Source organism: Carcharodon carcharias, chromosome 11, assembly GCF_017639515.1.
Source record: "Carcharodon carcharias isolate sCarCar2 chromosome 11, sCarCar2.pri, whole genome shotgun sequence".
Lineage (NCBI taxonomy): Eukaryota > Metazoa > Chordata > Chondrichthyes > Lamniformes > Lamnidae > Carcharodon > Carcharodon carcharias.
Window position 1 is genome coordinate 165,547,538 of NC_054477.1, and position 19,661 is coordinate 165,567,198.

Sequence of the window (19,661 nt, forward strand, 5' to 3'; positions counted from 1 at the left end):
TGTTTGGCGATAAAGACCGAGACCAATACAGACTCCTTCAGATGGAGTTTTATTTCTGGGACATAAAACTCTGCAGAGAGAATCTGCCTGACCTGTTTTCCCTTTTATGCAGCCAATTGGGTGCTTAGGTCGTTTCCTGATAATTAGCAGTTGAACCCGTTGAGTTAACATTCTGCTCTTAAGAAAGTAACCCATAAGTATATTTCGTCACAAAGAAATAATAAAGATGGACTTCTCTTCCATCAATATATATTTTTTGATCAATAAATCCACCTTATTGCCCCTTCTTAAAGAAAACATACGTATAGGAGTGCCCACACATAAAGAATATTCCTTTTTGCCTTCTCAAAGGAATAGACGTCCCTCTTTGAGGAACTCCAGTAACTTATTGGAGCTTCCTCCTGTTTTCCTGAAGACAATTGGTAGCTGCTATCCGTCCCTTTAATCTTGACAATCTCCTTATTCTCTAGCATCTCTTTTAAGCTTGCAATGTCAATTCACAATCACTTTTTGTTGACGTACTTCATGGTGAACATTTTTCCCAAAGTAACCTATTGTCTATAAGACATTCAATAGATATCATTCCTGAATGTCCTTTCCCATTTAAAATTTCAGCCAGCATCTTTGAACGCCATATCTACTGCCTCAACAAGGGTGAGAGTCTCCGCTGCCAATGTGCTTTTTACACCTCTTTCTATCTTTATAGATTCCCATGCCAAAGGGCAACATTCTCCCCCCACTGCCCCCGCACCATGAGAAATATTATAAATCCCCATGCACTCAAAAAATCCATCACGTAGATTTGCATAAGACGTGTCACAAAACACAATCAGTTTCATTTTTCTAAGATCACCCAAAGATGGGAATTTCAAAACACACTGCTCCATTTTTAATTTTGTCAATGTTTTGTTTGCTCGAATGATTCCTTCAGCCTTGATCATTCAGGTTAGTGCTCAATTCCAAAACGTCAAAACTGATGTCCGGGCTTGATTGTTTGCCTAGCCATTTGAGTTGCCCAATTAGACTTCAGAGTTCCTCTTTTTCCGTTTCAGAAGCCGCTGTACCTTTCTGGGAGGCCCTACCATGACTAATTGCAATGGGATTGATAATGTCCAAGTAGGATTGCTGATGTAAAATGACGTGTGATCCGCTCTGTCTGATCTCCAATCCAATGTATTTAAATGCACCAGAAGCCTCACTTCTAATTTTGAACTCTGTTCTGAGCCTATTAATGACAAATGTTTCAAATTCACTACTGTCTCCCCACAAAAAATCATCTACATGCATTAAGATGCCTGCAAGTTTTCCTCCATGGTGCCAAGAAAACATTCCAATTGAAGACAGCCCAACTTTAACAAAACTGACCTCACTGAGAAATACCAAACTCTCGAGCCTTCATTTAAACTATATATGCATTTACTTAGCTTCCAGAGTGTCCCTTCTGCGCTTGGCACCTCTTTCGGTAGACGGAGAAAAACTTGTGTTTGAAGTTGCTGTCCCTGCAAAAAAAAAGCAGCTTTAATATCAATGGATCGACATCCCCAAGCACCTGTAGCTAACAGAGCCAAAAAGATCTTCAGAATAACTTTTCCTGCTGTGGGTGAATGTACTCTTATATCCTAGTCACCCAATTTTTCTTCAAATCCTAGTGCCCCTAGCCTAGCTTTATAGGTCCCATCAGGAAGCACCTTTTTCCGTGCATATCCATCTATGAGATGGAGTTGGTTGTCCCCAATCTGGCACCTCTGTGTATACCCCAAATTCTTTCCAGCTATGTATTTCTTGCTGTTTGGCATCCTTTATTAACTTATTATCTGATTTGTGTTATGCGGCAGATGATGTGTGCCAGGTGGATCAAATCCACAAGGCAAACTTGATCCTTCTATCACAATGGTTTTGCAATTTGTATTTATTTCGAGATGCGTGCACTGAATTCAGTAATAATAAGTCCACCGAGACTCTAGAGCTTTTTAACTAAAATTACAGTATTAACAAAAAAGATTTCAAGCACATACACAAATTACTACTCTAAACTCCTAAAATCCCTAATTAACGTGACTCCCAGTTACAACCCCTTTAAGGCAACAGTCCAAAAATACATATTTTAGATTTTAAACAGATCCAGCAAATTAACGCAATGGCCTGGTCAGTGGAATTCAAAGGGGCTTTCTCCATCTTCGGTTTCTGTAGATAGCAGGCTTAATGCACAAACACTGGAGGCTTCTCACGCTTAAATTTTACAATGCCTTCCCCTGATACACAGCCTCATTCTCCTTTTATATATGTTTCACCCTTTTTAATATGTAAATTCCGTTGTTCTCCTCTGTCTTTGGAACTTTTACCTTTGTCATAATATAAATATTTTCATGTTGCTGCTAATCTCATTAACCTCTGAAATTCAAATCCCCTTTCATCTATCTAAAAATTCAAATTCATTTTACACCTTAGATGCTAAGACCCCAACCATGTTTACTCTTAGCATATTAAATACACTTCTACGCTTTACTTTTGATAATTACAACTTACGGTCTGCTTGGCTACAAAATGTAATTAAATCACAGAACAACACAGCACCCCATTTTCTGGTTTATTGCAAAGTAGGTTTATAATATGAAAATGATTATTCCTTCATGACATTTGATTGAAGCTACTAAGACTTCTCGATCAGATGGGCTTCAGCTCCTTGTAACATTACCAGCATGTGCCGTATTCCTTGACTTTGTTAAGCTACGCCCTCGATCACACTCCACACTGTTGCTGTTCGATCTCCCTCTCCCATTTATAGATGCTCTTTGAACAGTTTGCAATCTCCTCCTGGAGGCATGTTTACTCCCAGACCCACTGTCTGAACTGATACGCTTTCATGTCTTCCATTGCTTGTAGGGTTCACTCTCAAACTCTACATTTTGATTCATCCATTTTTGAGTGACTCCAAACCACACTGCTCTTAAAGTTAACGCCAGATGCAGTCTTTTGTCCGAAGAAAGCTTAGTTTCCAATTGTTTTACTTACAAGCAGCAACCATCTTTTGCTACCACTGTTAAGCTCCAATAGCTGTTTGGCAGTGAAAACCAAGATCTTCAGATCGCGTTTTATTTCTGGTGCATAACACTCTCTACAGAAAGAACTTGCCATACCTGTTTTCCCTTTCGTAGATCCAAATGGGTACTTGGTTGTTAATTGATAATTAGCAATTGAACTCCTTCCCCAACACTTCTGTCTCTTTGAATCTAACTCCAGTTGAAATCAAGAGCCTATCCATGTTTGATATCTTAGCACAGTCCAGTAATTTAGAAGCATGTACTGATTTAGGAATTTCCAAGTGGAATCATTGCAATCTCATATAGTTGGTCAAACTTCATGATGTATTCTGCTATGGAAGAATTGCTCATTTTTCTAAATTTATCAAAGTCCAACCAAGCCTCATAGGCATTCAATAAGTCACCATGCGTATGAATTTTATCCGTGAATTTTAAGAGAATGTCCAAACCTCCTTCGTTGTCTAGTTCCAAGAACGTCTTGTGGCCGACCTTGCTCTTGGCAGGAAGCAAAAGTGCTAGAGCTATCCCTTGCTTTCTTTTCGGTAGAGAAGTTACCAACATTTTTCCATTGATCGAAAGGTTCCGTGTCTCAAAAACAGTGTTGGAAAATCATATCCTGCCAGCTTTTCCCTGGTTTCAGTCATTTTTCTTCAAAGCATTTCCAATTACAACCTTCTCAAAAAAATTAACTCCAATTCTATCCTTATGTCTGGAAGTAAATCTCAGTCTCCAATCTTCACTTTTAGGCAACCATCCTTGGCTAGCAATGTTAGAGAAACTTCCAAGCCTCGTTGTGAAGAAGGCACTGAGACTAGGATGTTTTTGTAGAGACTTTTTATTGCTCACTTCTCCACTCTTAATGCCCATCCTCACCCCCCCATACCCCGGGCTGGCTGACTCTTCTTTGTATACACATCAGAGTATAATTAACTAATCAATATCCAGCAGCTATTCACCATATTACTACCGGGTATTTAACATCCATCCACAGAACCTTTCAGATACTAACAACCTCCACCATCTCAAGGGCAATTAGGGATGGGCAATAAAAATGCTGATCTGACCAGTGATGCCCTCATCCTGTGAAAGATTAAAAGAAAAAATTGGCAGGGAGCGTGATGTAATTGGTAGCTAAAGAGCAGAGTTTGTAGTGATGGTTGAAGACAATAGCATCAGCCTTCTCAATATTTAGTTGTGGAGGAAATTTAAGCTGTGGATGTCAGTTAATTCGTCTGACAATTTAAAGACACTGGAGGGAGGTAGGGGTGTTCTCAAGCATCTGCTGCCCATCTTCTAGGTGGTAGCGGTCGTGAATTTGGATGGTGCTGTCAAAGGAGCTTTGGAGGGTTGCTGCAATGCATCATGTAAATGGTACACGCCTGTCACTGCGCCAGTGGCGGAGTGAATGAGATTTTAAGGTAGTGGGTGGGCTGCTTTGCCCTGGATGGTGTCGAGGTTCTTGAGTGTTGAACATTGTGCAATCATCAGCGAACATCCTCACTTCTGACTTAATTATGATGGAGGGAAGGTCATTGACGCAGCTAAAGATGTTTGGACCTAGGCAGTTGGTAAGTATCCATCACATTCCTGACTTGTGCCTTGTAGATGGTGGACAGGCTTTGGGGAGTCAGGAGGTGAGTTCCTCTCCACATGATTCCCAGCCTCCAACCAGTTCTTGTAGCCACAGTATTTATACGGCTGGTCCTGTTCAGATTCTGGTCAACGTAACCCCCAGGATGTTGACATTGGGGGACTCATCAATGGTAATGCCATTGATTGTCATGGGGAGATGGTTGGATTCTGTCTTGTTGGAGATGGTCATTCCTGGCACTAATGTTACTTGCCACTTATCTGGCCAAGCCTGAACGTTGTCCAGGATTGTTGCATGTGGGCACTGACTGCTTCAGCATCTCCTGAGTTGCCAAATGGTGCTGAACATTGTGCAATCATCAGCAAACATCCCCACTTCTGACCTTTTGTGATGGAGGGAAGGTCATTGATGTAGCTGAAGATGTTTGGGCCTAGGACATTATCCCAAGGAACCCCTGCAGTGATGTCCTGGGACTGAGGTGATTGACCTCCAACAACCACAGTCATCATCTTTTGTGGTAAGTATGATTCCAACCAGCGGAGAACTTTTCCCCCTGGTTCCCATTAACTCCAGTTTCAAGACTGAACCAACCTCTGTCATTTTGACACCAAGGTGAGTTTTCAACTACATATCAATTCCTTAGTGATCGAGTACTGTACATCATTATTCCTGGCAAGTGTTTGGGGTTAAACCAGACTGTTCACAACCTTAGTGTGATTTTGATCCCAAGATGGGTTTTTGACCAAATATCCATACCACCAAGTCTGGCTATTTCTACCAGTGTAACATCACCTGAGTCTGTCCCTGCTTCAGCTCATCAATCAGCTTCTGAAGCCTGGATTCATGCCTGTTATTTCTAATGAAGGGTTATCAACCTGAAGCGTTAACTCTGCTTCACTCCACAGGTGCTGTCTAACCTGCTGAGTATTTGCAGCATTTTCTGTTTTTATTTCTGATTTCCAGTAGATGCAAAATTTTGCTTTTGTATGTTATTTCTAGACTTGAATATTCCAGTGCAATCCTTGCTAGCTTCCTACATTCTACTCGCGGTCATCCGAAACTATGTTGCCAGAATTCTTCTCACATCACATCCCATTTGCCTGTCAGCCTTTTGCTCATTCACTTACATTGGCTCCCAGTCAAGCACTGCCTCAATTTTAGAATTCTCATCTTTATATTAAAATCCTTCCTGTCCATTCCCCTCACTATCTCTGTAGTCTCCCACAGAGATATCTGTGCTCTCATTCTGGAGTCTTGAGCACCTCCGATTTTAATTGCTTCACTATTGGTGACCATGCCTTCAGCCGGCTGGGCCCTAAGCTCAGGAATTCCCTCCCAAAACCTTTCTGCCTTTCCTTTGATCTTTTAAGATAATCCTTTTAAACCTGCTTCTTTGACCAAGCTTTTGGCTAGCTGCCCTAATATTTCCTTACGTGTCTCAATCCAAATTTTGTTTTATAATGCTCCAGTGAGATGTCTTGGGATGCTTTATTACATTAAAGATGCTATTTAAATACAGATTAGTGTTTATTCACTATTTGAGCCTCTTGGCTTGTGTAATCTTGTGTATCTTGCATGAAAAATTATGCCAGTGGTTAGTTTTTGTGTCAACAGCTTGATGCCAAAACCCTGTCTGCCTCCACACTAAAAGCATTAGTTTCCTAAATGCTTGTGTCCCATTAGCTCTACGCTTCTGAACCCCAATTGTGTTGGTCTTTTTCTCTCTCCCTTCCCCCTCCCACTCTGTTAGCTTCTGTGAAGAACCTTTGCCTTATTCAGGTGATTGAATTGTGTCATGTTTAGAGAATTATCATGTTGGGCTGGAAGTATCTGTAGCTGCTCTGAGCACTTGGATTTGTTTTCTTCTTGATAGAAGTCTCTTCGGTTTTGTAATATGTTATTTCAACAATAGTTGTAAAACCATTAATTGATTTAATGGATGTGTTCTCTTCCACATGTAGGGTATAATAAAAAACAGATGGGCTGTACTCTACCTCCTTCTGAGCCTCACTGAGGATCCACGTAAACCCCCAAGCAAGGTATCAGTAAAATTACTCTGTGATAATTTATATAAGCACTAACCCATCAGAAAACTACTAACGACGAGCTCAAGCACCATTTAAAACTGAAGAAATTGTTGATTTATATTCTGGTACCTAGTGTTATATTATTCCAGTGTTAGAAGAAGTACCTAAATTAATTGATCGTGATATCTGATGATTGCCAAGTTACTAAATACTTACAGCACAGGCAGGCCATTCTGCCCAACTGGCTCATGCTGGTCTTAATGCTCCAGACAAGCTTTCCCCCATTGTTTCTCCATCTTTAACTCCATCAATGTATCCTTCTATTATTAAATGCATCAATGCTGTTGGCTCAACTACTCCTTGTAGTAACAAATTCCATATTCTTACCACTCTCTGGGTATAGAAGTTTCTCCTGAACTCTATTGGTTTTATTAGTAACTATCTTATATTTGTGACCACTAGTCTTGATCTTGCTCTGTGGAAGTGTCTTCTCTATGTCTACCCTATCGAACCCTTTCATGACCATAAAGCCCTCTACCAAGTCACTCCTCAGTCTTTTCTAGCAAAAAGTCCCAACCTGTTCAGTCTGAGCTGATAGATATATCATCTCCCTTCTGGTATCAATCTCTTAAAGCCTTTGTGTGCTTTCTGCAGTGTCTCTACATTCCTATAATGTAGAAACTAGAACTATTCACAACACTCGAATTTTGGACTAACGGAAGGTCCATACAAGTTTAACAAAAGTTCTGCTTCTCAAATCTGTCCCTATTAAAATGAACCCCATTGCATCCTTTGGTAATTTTATGGCCCTTATGAATCTGTGTTACTTTAGTTATTTGTGTACCTATGCCCCAGATCCCTCTCTTCTTGTACCAATTTAGCCACTTAATTTCCAAGGAGTAAGGGGCCTCTTTATTCCTCCTCCTAAATGTACTATATCACAGTTACTTATATTGAAGTACATTACGCGCTCATTCTAAAAGTTTATTCCTGTCTCCCTGCATTTTGTTGCAGACTTTTGATGTATTAATTACACATCCCAATTTGTGTCACCTGCAAATTTTGAAATTGTACCGACGATTCCTAAGACCAAATTGTTTATGTAGGTTGTGAACAACAGTGGCACCAATTCTTGTGGAACACAACTTCTCACCATTTGCCAAGTTCCTTAAAGTAGTTTAAATTCTTAACCCAGAGAGTGGTGAGAATGTGGAATTTTCCACTGGAATGTGTTATTGCTTCCCAAACCCGTTTCCGTTTTCCTGGAACTTCATCTTTGGATCCCTTTAATCAACTTTTATCAGTCACAGATGACATACTATGTGACTGTGGCAAAGGCGAACTTTGTCTCCTTGCTCTTCTCAATCTGCCTGCGGCCTTTGACATGGCTAACCACACCATCCTCCACCAGTGCCTCTCCATCTTCCAGCTGGGTGGGACTGCTGTCACCTGCTTCCATTCTTAGCTATTTAATCATAGTCGGAGCATCACTTGCAATGGCCTCTCTTCCTGCTCCTGCACCATTACCTCTGATGCCCCAGAGGATCTATCCTTGGTCCCCTCCTATTTCTTATCTACATCCTGCCACTAGGCAACATCAACCGAAAGCACAACGTTAGTTTTGAAATGTATGCTGATGACGCCAAGCTGTAACTCACCTTCACCTTTCTCAACTCCTATTGCTAAATTATCAGACTGCTTACCTGGTATCCAGAAGTTTCCTCCAATTTAAAAACTGGGAGAACTGAAGCCATTGTTTTCAGTTCCCTTTCCAAACTCCATTTCCTAGCTACCAATTCCATTCCTCTCCACTTCAACAGTGTGAGATAAAGCCAGCCTGTTTGCAACCTTACTATGACATTTGATCCCAAGATGAACACCTGACCTCCTATTTGTGTCATCACTAACATTGCCTATTTCCATCTGTGTAATGTCACCTGACTTCACCCTTGTCTCAGCTGATCTGCTGCTGAAACTCTCATTCATCGTTACCTCCAGATTCGACTATTTCAACATGTTCCTAGCTGGTCGTCTACATTATATCCCCTGTAAAATTAAGGTCATCCAAAACCCTGCTGACTATGTCTTAACACGCAGCAAGTCCCAGTCAAGCAATGTCTTGATTTTAAAATTCCCTTCCTTGTTTTCAGATCTCTCCCTCCCTGTACCTGTAATCTCCTCCAGCCCTACAGCGCTTTGAGGTATCTACGCTCTAATTCTGGCCTCTTGTCCATTCCCAATTTTTTTTGTTCCACCATTGGTGACCATGCCTTTTGTTGCCTAGGTCCCAAGCTCTGGAATACACTCCTTACACCTCTCTACTTCTCTACCTTGCTTTCCTCCTTTAAAACACTCTTTAAAACTTACCTCTTTGACCTACTATCTCATTATGTGATTCAGTGCCATACTTTGTTTTATATTGCTCCTGGGAAGCACCTTGGGACATTTTGACATGTTAGATGTGCTATATAAATATAAGTTATTGTTTCAGCGGAAGCTAGATAAGTACATGAGGAAGAAAGGAATAAAAGGATATACGGATAGAGTGAGAGGAAGGGTGGAATGTCACGTGTATGGAGCATAGGCACTGACGCATGCCTATTGGACCACCTAAAATTCCATGAAGAGCAAGGAAAGTAAAGGGACTTGTTCTGGCACTCAGCTTTACTTATACCTGAGTGTGCCTCGTACATTGTGTCTGTCTGTGTGTATCTGTATGTGTGTACGTGTGTGTCTGTGTGTGTGGTTATGATTTAAAACACCCTGCTGTCTCCAGCTGGGGGTTTGCAATTGTATATGTATATTCATGACTCGCCGTTACCACTGAAGAACGCTACTACTAATTAAAAATTCTGGCAGAAAAGGAAAGGGAAGCAGCTTTACTGGAATACAAATACATGGCTTGATCAACATTAGTTGTAAGTTGTAGGTTGAAGAGGAGAATGAAAAACAGATGTTTCTTCTGCTGCTGGTCCTGCCAAATATAAGTGGTGGTTCTATATGCTCAGTGAGGTGGAGGAGGACACGATCACAGCATTTAGGATAGCAGGGTGTTTTTGAACCTGTTACAGGTGCAGGTCACCTGAGAAAGTGGGAGGTCAGTGCTGCAGAGATCTCACACGTTGAATCTCACAACGTTGAAGTGTTTTCTGAGCTTTGGATTTCAATATGTGGCGACACTCAAGTATAATTGAATGCTTCTAAATCACATAAAATGAAACACTATGTGCACTTGTATACAGTGTCTCTACTAACTTTGTTTGATTTTGTTTTAAACAGCTGGTTAGAAGTCCACCTGGGTTCAGACATTTGGCATTGAACTTATTCTAAAGCATTGACCAGAACGGCACTGGTAGACTGTGTACAGCAGCTCCCATTGCTGTCCAACTTTAGTTCTTATCTGGAACTTCTAAACAAAGTGTCCGTTTCTTATGCAATTTTAAAGTTAAATGTAGCACGGTTGACTCTCTAATAATATGCTTTATATTTTGTAAGATCACACATGTTCACTGCAGTATGTTTTAAGTAGTGGATTGTATGGGAACTCTAGTCCATTGAATTTTAAATTTGCATTTTTTTTATACTATTGCCACCTTGCCTAAAGCTTAATTATTCTGATTTTCCAGGTTGCTAATTATGCAGCATTATTTGCTCAAGCGTTGCCAAGAGATGCTCATTCTACCCCTTACTACTACTCAAGGCCCCAGAGTCTGCCGCTAACTTACGCTGACAGAGCTCCCTCTTCTCAGAGTGCTGGCAGCATTGGAAGCAGTGGAGTTGGGAGCCTTAGTGTGTATGGCTTAAATGGACCAACACCAACTCCTCAGTCTTTATTACCTGGGTAAGTAATCTTTTATTCAGTATCCAAAAGTAAAATATGAATGCAACTTTCTTAAGGACAACGGAGCAGTAATTTCTAATGCAGTGATGAGAACGGCTGTGTCGCCAGTGTGACTTGAGTTTGTTATCCCCAGATAGAGACACCTATCTGATCAATTACTGTTTGGAACCTTTCTCCTGTGCTCCCTTGCTGGGAGGAAGGTGTTAATTGCTGATCCAGAGCAGGAAGTACTAAAGCTGTAATTCTCAGTTGAATGTTTTTCTTCTGCAGCCCTATTGTGGAAAGTGATGGCAGCAGTCTGGAGAAATTGTACGTCATGTGATTCTGTCTGTCACCAAAAAATCATTTGAATCTCTAGCAAGTTGTCTTACAAAGGTGGAGGTGAATCACAAGGCCTTGTGGGGCTCATCCTTTGCTGGAGGCTGTGAGACGGGGATATGTTGCATAAAGTAAAGCAAGTGATGACAGACATTCCTTGCACAAACAGTGTAAATAGCTGCAAACCTTCACTTGGAGTGAAATCTTCCAAACATGCTCGTGCTTTGGAGTACTGTGAAGGTAAACTTGTGGTGGGCATTGGGAGCAAGGTTCTTTGTTCTTAAGGTGCCTCCTGATACATCATCAAATTCCTAAACAAACAGTTTTAATGGTTCCTAATGTCTTCAATAAGATGTGCAAGTTTGGATTCTTGCTTAAATAGGGTAATTCCAATATGAGCCCGCTCTAGATCTCAATCAATAATCAGTGTTGACTAGAAACGATTATAGATGCATGTTGGAACTTCTGAGTAGGATTTTCAGTGACGCCTCTCTTTGATTCTCCATCATTTAATTTCCCTTTATTTCTCCTCTCTCAACTCTTATCAAGCTGTGCAGCTGAGGTGCTGGGAAACATGGGTGAGCTGGAGCAAGTCTTGCTGTTCACAAGGGTGTGACTAAGTTGTGACAACAGGAATAAGTCTTTTGAATGTTAATACATATGTATATATGATCTGGACACTGGCATGTGTGTAGTATTGAACAGAATGTAAGAGATACAGAAACTATGTTAGCATTCAAGATTCTATTGGATGCATGGGTAAAGGCAATGAGATTGAAAGGATATAGAATCATAGAATGGTTACAACGCAGGATGCCATCCAGCTCTCTGCAAGAACAGCGCAGCTTGCCCAACTCTCTCACTTTTTTTCCCTTAGCGCTGCAAATTTTTCTCTGCTCATTATCCAATAACCTTTTGAAAGTCACAATTGAATCTGCCTGCATCACACTCTCATGCAATGCGTTTGTCACCAAAACATGCTTTATGGCAAATAATGATTTTTAATCCACCGGCTGGAAGACGAGCTGAACCTTTAAAAAAAAGACTTTGTAAAACACAACTAAAGATGGCTATCCAGTCTGCATCACTGTACTCTTCACATTGCAACCTACTCAGATGGAGACACCATGCACGTAAAGACCATCAAGGACAATGGCCTCAGCAGACTGAGTGAGCCACATATCCTGTCCCTATTAGCAAGGCATCGAGGCAATCAACTGGGATATTCAACAGGGGGATTTCCAAGCATGAACTGATTGAATTACAAGGAGAAATACCTTAGTCACGACCATTTTGAATCACTGGGTATGTGGCAAGACCACCCTTTGTACTTTTAAACTTCTTTCTCTGCAATAAGAGGACAAGCAGCTGAGAAGCTGACGAGAGAAGACCTGAGTGGGGGCCCCTCCTTCCTCCCTCTTTCTCTAACCCACCTTGCAAACTTCAAACCCTGTTTGCTGACTGTGACTACCCAGGGACACCCCAGCTGCAGTGACAGAATTCTTAAAAGAATTCCACCCAGCACTACCTTCTCGCCAAATCAAGCGTCTACTTCTTTAAATTGGGAGCACTGAAGGAAAGTAGAAAGACCACCAAATTCAGCCTGAAGCCAGTTGAATCACCAAACTAGACTGTATACACATTTTATTTTTCTGGATTCTTAAGTTGACAAACCTATCCTTCTCCACTTTGTAATCTTATGTGTGAACTTCAAGAGTGTGTCGGTGCGCGAAAGTTGGAGCATATTCTTTAAAGTTTCACTTAGACCGGTTTAATTATAATAAAGCTGTTAAATTCAAGGAAACCTGTCCGATTGTTTTTTTTATAGGCACAGCACATAAACAGTTAAAATTGGCAAGTATATCCTTTTCAATAAAAAACCTGTTGCAGTCAAACGAGGAGAGGAAAAGGAAGGGAGTCATTTGACCCCTGATTAGATCATAATACATTCCAGATCATGACCATTCAGTGTAAAAAATGTATTTCCTCTTGTCAACTTTGGTCCTTTTGCCATTCATCTTAAATTGTTATCCTCTGGTTACACACCCCTCATGAATTTAAATATATCTACCCAAGGAGAACAAGCCCAGTTTTTCCAATCTATCCTCATAACTGAAGTCCCTCATCCCTGGAACCATTTTCCTTCATTCCCTTAAATGCCCTCACCTCCTTCCTAAAGTGTGGTGCCCAAAATTAGACTCAATACTCCAGTTAAAACTGAACCATTACTTATAAAGGTTCACTATAACTTCCTTGCTTTTGTACTCTGTAACTCTTTATAAAGCCCAGGACCCGATGTGCCTTTTTAACCACTTGGTATTCCCTTGGTACCCTTTAGTTTATATTGCGTCTTCTCATCCTTCCTCCCAAACAGCATCACGTCACAGTTCTCTGCAATAAATTGCATCTGTCAGGTGTCTGCCCATTCCACCTGCCTGTTGATGTCCCCTGGAAGCCTTGTTCTATTTTCTGTTCTCCTCATAGTTCATGATATTTCCAAGTTTTGTGTCATCCACAAATTTTGAAATTGTTCCCTGTACACTGAGTCTAGGTCTTCAACATCCATGAAAGCAATGTTCTAATACTGATTCCGGGGATCCCACCATACATCTTTCTCCAGTTGCTGCTACTCTGCTTCCTGTCACTCAACCAACTTTGCATTAATGCTGTCACTGTCACTTTTATTCCATGGGCTTTAACCTTTGCTGACAAACTTGTTATGAGGCACTTTATCAAATGTCTTTTGGAAGTCCACATACACCACATCAACTGCTTTATCCTCATTAATCCTCTCTGCCACCTCTTCTAAAATCTCAAGCAAGCTAGACATGATTTGCCCTTAAGCAAATCTGGGCTGGGGCTCTTTAATTAATCCACATTTAAGCACCTAAGAAATAGGAGAGAAGTAGACGACATGGCCTGGGGTCCCTGCTCCGCCATTCCATATGATCATGGCTCATCTTCTGCTTCCCCGCCCTCTTCCCATTTCCCTTGATTTTTCCAAAACTCTGTCCATCTCCGCTTTAACTATATTCGATGATGGAGCATCCGCAACCCTCGGATAGAGAATTCCAAAGATTCACAAACCTTTTAGTGAAGAAATTTCTCCTCATCCCAGTCCTAAATGATCATCCCCTTATCCTGAAACCACCCCAATGTTCTAAGTTTCGCACCCAGCAGAAATAACCTCTGTCTGCCCTGTTCGCCCCTTTGGAATCTTGTATGTTTCTTTTTTAAAATTCTTTCACAAGACATGCACATCGCTGGCCATGCCAGCGTTTTTATTGCCCTTGAGAAGGTGGTGGTGAGACACCTGCTTGAACTGCTGCAGTCCATTTGTTGTCAGTACACCCACATTGTTTGGGAGGGAGTCCCAGGATTTTGACCCAGTGACAGTGAAGGAACAGCAATATAGTTCCGAGTCAGGATGGTGTATTGATGGAGGTAGACTTTGCAGGTGATGGTGTTCCCAAGTGTCTGCTGAATTTGTCCTACTAGGTGGTAGAGGTCGTGGATTTGGAAGGTGCTGTCGAAGGAGCCTTGGTGAGTTGCTTCAGTGCATCTTGTAGATGGTACACGCTGCTGTCACTGTGCATTGGTGGTGGAGGGCATGGATGTTGGAGGTGTTTGATGGGGTGCCAATCAAGCAGACTGCTTTCTCCTGCATGGTGTCAAGTTTCTTGAGTGTTGATGGAGCTGCACTTACCCAGGCAAGAGGAGAGTATTTCATCACACTCCTGACTTGTGCCTTGTAGATGGTGGATAGTTGTCAGGAGGTAAGTTACAATGAAGTCATCGCTCTCCAGATAGTTTAAGCTGCACTTACTCAGCCTTTCATTTTTGGACAACTGTCTCATCTGCAACCAATTTACTGAGCCTTCCATGCACCGTCTCCAAGGCACATATATCCTTCCTAGGTTATAGAGACCAAAACTGTACATGGTACCCCAGGTGTGGTCTCACCAAAGCATAATGAATTGTAGCAAGAGGGTTGTACTCTAACCCTCTTGCAATAAAGAGCATCATGCCATTTGCCTTCACATTGCTTGCTGTAGGTGCATGCTAACTTTTTGTTTTATTGTACAGTACAACCAAATCCCTCTGAACATCAACATTTACAAGTTTCACACCTTTGAAAAAAATTCTGCTTTTCTATTCTTAAAACCAGAGTGAATAACCTCACACTTCCTCATATTGTACTTCATCTGACACCTTGTTTCTGACTCACCCTACCTGTCCTTATCTCATTGCAGTCTCTTTGTGACCTCCTCACAGCTTGCATTCCCACCTAGCTTTGTATCATCGGCAAACTCTCTGTCTCTTCATCGAAGTCATTAATGAAGATTATAAATAGCTGAGGCCCTAGCACTGATCCTTGCAGCACTACATTAGCCACAGCCTGTCAACTTGTAAATGTATCATTTATCCATACTCTCTGCTTCCTGTCCTTTAACCAATTCTACATCCGTGCTAATATATTACTCTTGACTCCATGAGCCCTTATCTTGTGTGGTAACCTTTTGTGTAGCATCTTGTCGAATGCTTTTAAGAGTACCAAGTATACTACATCTACTGGTTCTGTTTAACTAACCTACTAGTTACATTCTATGAAATCCTGTAATGAATTTCTCTTACACCATTTCCCTTTTCTAAAGCCATGTTGACTTTGCCTAATAACATTATGATTTTCTAAGTGTATTTCTTCTTTAATAGCATATTCCTGCGTTTTCCCAATGGCTGCTGTCAAGTTTATTGGCCTGCAGTTCCTTGTTTCCTCTCTTTTTTTCCTTCCTTGAAGATCAGTGTCGCATTTTGTAACTTCCAATTCACTGTTACTATCCTTGAATTTAGGGAATTTTGGAAAATCATAACTGGTGTATCCACAACCACAACCCTTGTAGCTATTACTTTTAGAACTCTAGGATGTGGGCCATCAGGTCCTGGGGATTTGTTAGTCTTTCATCCCTTAAGTTTCTCCAATACTTTTTCTCTGCCAATATTAATTACCTTCTTCATTCTTTTTAGCCCTTAAGTTGCCTTCTATTTCTGGCATGTAATTTGTATCTTCCATTCTGAGGACGGTCACAAAATACTTGTACAATGTCTTTCAATTCCTCATTCCCCATGATAATTTCTGCTGACTTTGCTTCTGAGGGACCAACATTTACTTTAGCTACACTCCCCCTTTTTACATACTTAAAAAAAACTGTGTTAGCTTTTATATTCCTAGCTAGTTTTATCTCAAATTCTAAAATAAAAGCAAAATAGTACGTTTGCTGGAAATCTGAAATAAAAACAGAAAATGCTGGAAAAACTCAGCAGGTCTGGCAGCATCTGGAGAGAAAAACAGAGTTAATGTTTTAACTTGAAACGTTAACTCTGTTTCTTTCTCTACGGATGCTGCCAGACCTGCTGAGTTTTTGCATCATTTTCTGTTTTCATTTCTCTCTCATTCTATCTTTTCTCTTGTGATCAACTTTTTGGTGGCCCTTTGTTTCTAAGACACTTCCAGTCCTCAAGGTTATGACCAATCCTTGCAACATTATAAGCCTATTCTGTTAACCTAATACATTTGTTAACTTCTTTGTAAGCCACAGATGGATCGATCTTGTTGAGTTTTTGTTTTTTAATGGCATGTATTTTTGTTGAGCCTCTTCAATTGTTTCTTTAAATGTTTCCCACTGTTTAGTTATCACCTGTTTAGTCCATTTACCCAGTCAACCTGTGTCAACTTTCCCCTCATTCCTATGTATTAATCAATATGCTTTACGTTTTAAGATTCTTTTGAGACTGGAGTATGTCACTTTCAAACTTAATATGGAATCCAATTGTATTCTGGTCACTTTTTCCCAGTGAGTCTTTTACTATGACATTACTAATTAACCCTGCCTCATTGCACAGTGCTAGACTTAACATAGCTAGTTAGTTCTACAATCTATTGTTCTAGGAAATTTTTAGGAAGGCATTCTACAAACTCATTTTCCAGACTACCTTTGCAAATTTAATTGATCCAGTCTGTATGAAGATTTATCCAAGTGACTCAATTATTGTTTCTAAAAGCTTTCCCACCATTGAGGTTAGACTGACTTGTCTGTAGTTGCTGGGTGCACCCTTACACCCTTTTTTTTTGAAAAAGGCTATAACATTTGCAATTCTCCAGTCCTTTTGGCACTGTCCCTGTAACAGGGGAGTATTGGAAATCTAAAGATATGGGAACAGGGTGAGTAATGGTGAATCAAACTATTTTATTTTGTGGAGGGTAAACACTGAAACAAACTCGTTGTGTTAAATGGTCACTTTCCATTTTTTTTTATTCGTTCGTGGGTTGTGAGCAGCATTGGCTGGACCAGCATTTATTGCCCATCCCTGTTGCCCTTGAGAAGGTGATGGTGAGCTGCCTTCTTGAACCTCTGCAGTCCATGTGGTGTAGGTACACCCACAGTGCTGTTAGGGAGGGAGTTCCAGGATTTTGACCCAGTGACAGTGAAGGAGCGGCGATAGTGGTGGTGAGTGGCTTGAAGGAGAACTTCCAAGTGGTGGTGTTTCCATGTGTCTGTTGCCCTTACCGATCTAGATGGTAGCGGTCATGGGTTTGGAAGGTGCTGTTGAGGCTTGGTGAGTTCCTGCATTGCACCTTGTAGATGGTACAGACGGCTGCTACTGTGTGTCGGCAGTGGTTCTGGAAGAGGTGCCAATCAAGCTGGCTGCTTTGTCCTGGATGGTGTCAGGCTTCTTGAGTATTGTGAGAGCTGCACTCATCCAGGCAAGTGGAGAGTATTCTATCACACTCCTGACTTGTGCCTTGTAGATGGTGGACAGGATTTGGGGAGTCAGGAAGTGAGTTACTTGCTGCAAGATTCCTGCCCTCTGACCTGCTTTTGTATCCACAGTATTTATATGGCTAGCCCAGTTCAGTTTCTGGTCAATGCTCGCACCCAGGATGTTGATAGTGGGGTGTTCAGCAGTGGTAATGCCATCAAGGGGAGATGGTTGGATTCTCTCTTGTTGGAGATGGCCATTGCCTGGCATTTGTGTGGTGTGAATGTTATTTGCCACTTGTCAGCCCAAGCCTGGATATTGTCCAGGTCTTGCTGCATTTGGACATGACCTGATTGTGTAGGCAATTATATGTACTTCCTCTCCTCCTACCTGGTTTGTTAATGCTCCTGCCCTCTACTCATTCACTTTGACTCCTCCACCCCCAGTTCATTGTCTCCCTCTAACCTTCTCTCCTGCTCATTTTATTTTCCCATCATCCCCTCCTTAGCTATATGAATTGTGCTATATTGATTGCAGTGCTCTTTCCCCCCGCTCTGTGGAAGTATGTATACAAAACTTTGAAATTCTGGTGGTATGTATGGTCAGAAACCCAGAGCAGTTCTTCTGCAGCCTCAATTCCACTAATGCTGAGCTACACAATAATTTCGGTAAAATAATGTACAGGTTTTAAATGGGGCTAAATTCCTGTAACATGTAACTTCTAATGAGGGTTCTTGTATCATCATCAGACAAACATACCAATCAACAGGAACGGCAGATACAGTGAGACAGCAGTTAGGATCACGGTTTGCATGGGCTTTGTCTGCTGCTCAACCTCCATCATTATCTACCTCAAAGGGCCTTCCAAGCTCCATCTCTCGTAATATGTCAAGAATGAGGCGTGAAGGTGAACTCAGCTGTGAGTATTCGGTCGCTTCTTAATTTGCTGGTGAACAGTCAGCATCTCAACATGAAACAAGGTTTACAGGACAGTGGCCCAAATTATCTGGTCATTATCAAATTGGTGTTTATGGAACCTTGCTATGTGCAAATTAGCTGCCATGTTTCCTGTATTATTACAAGTTAGTGACTGCACTTCATTTTTGCTCTGGAAGATCCTTTCTTTTCCTTGTTTCTCGTGATGGTGTTGCTCCTATTGGGTTATAAAAAAACCTGGTCATTATGGTCTGTCAAACAAAATGGGAGAATTTTTTTTTCAAATTATTTGCCCTTTGTCACATGATGACATAACATAAGAACATAAGGAATAGGAGGAGGAGTAGGCCATTCGGCCCCTCGAGCCTGCTCCACCATTCAATAAGATCATGGCTGATCATCTTGTGTTTTGATTTCCACATTCCCATCTAACCCCGATAACCTTAGATTCTTGTTAGGCAAGGGAATCAATCTACCTCTGCCTTAACAATGCTCAATGACCCTGCCTCCACCACCTTCTGAGGCAGAGAGTTCCAAAGTCACACAAACCTCGGAGGAAAAACATTTCTCCTCATTTCTGATATAAAAAGGTGACCCCTAATTTTAAAATGCGCCCCCTAGTTCTGGACTCACCCATAGGAGGAAATATCCTTTTGAAACCCACTTTGTCAAGACCATTCAAGATCTTGTCTACTTCAGTCAAAACACCCCTCACTCTTCTAAACTCCAGTGGAACCGAGCCCAGTCTGTCCAACCTCTTCTCTTAAGACAACCCACTCATCCAGGTATCAATCTAGTAAACCTCCTCTGAACCACCTCCAGTGCATTTACATCCATCCTTAAATAAGGAGACCAAAACTGCACACAGTATTCAAGATGTGGTCTCACCAATGCCCTGTATAACTGAAATATAACATCCTTACTTTTATTTTCAATTCCTCTCGTAATAAAGGATAACGTTCCATTAGCTTTTTTAATTGCTTGCTGTACCTGCATACTAATTTTTTGTACCAGAACACCCAGATCCCTCTGCATCTAAGAATTATGCAGCCATTCTCCACTTAAGTAATATGTTCCCCACAGCTTTGAATATGTTGACAACTGTTTGACGACCTAACTCTATTTGAGTACAAGTTGTGGTCGTACTG

The 19,661-nt window shown here is 41.2% G+C and overlaps 1 protein-coding gene across 2 annotated transcripts in view; it reads left to right on the top strand.

Annotated features, from left to right (window-relative positions):
• tubgcp3 (tubulin, gamma complex associated protein 3) overlaps positions 1-19,661 on the top strand; it is a 114,928-nt gene that overhangs the window by 23,287 nt on the left and 71,980 nt on the right. For both annotated transcript variants that reach the window (XM_041199494.1, XM_041199495.1), the window contains exons 4-6: positions 6,594-6,671; positions 10,286-10,500; positions 18,327-18,496. In XM_041199494.1, coding sequence (XP_041055428.1) covers positions 6,594-6,671; positions 10,286-10,500; positions 18,327-18,496 — 463 coding nt within the window. The remainder of the gene's footprint in view (positions 1-6,593; positions 6,672-10,285; positions 10,501-18,326; positions 18,497-19,661) is intronic.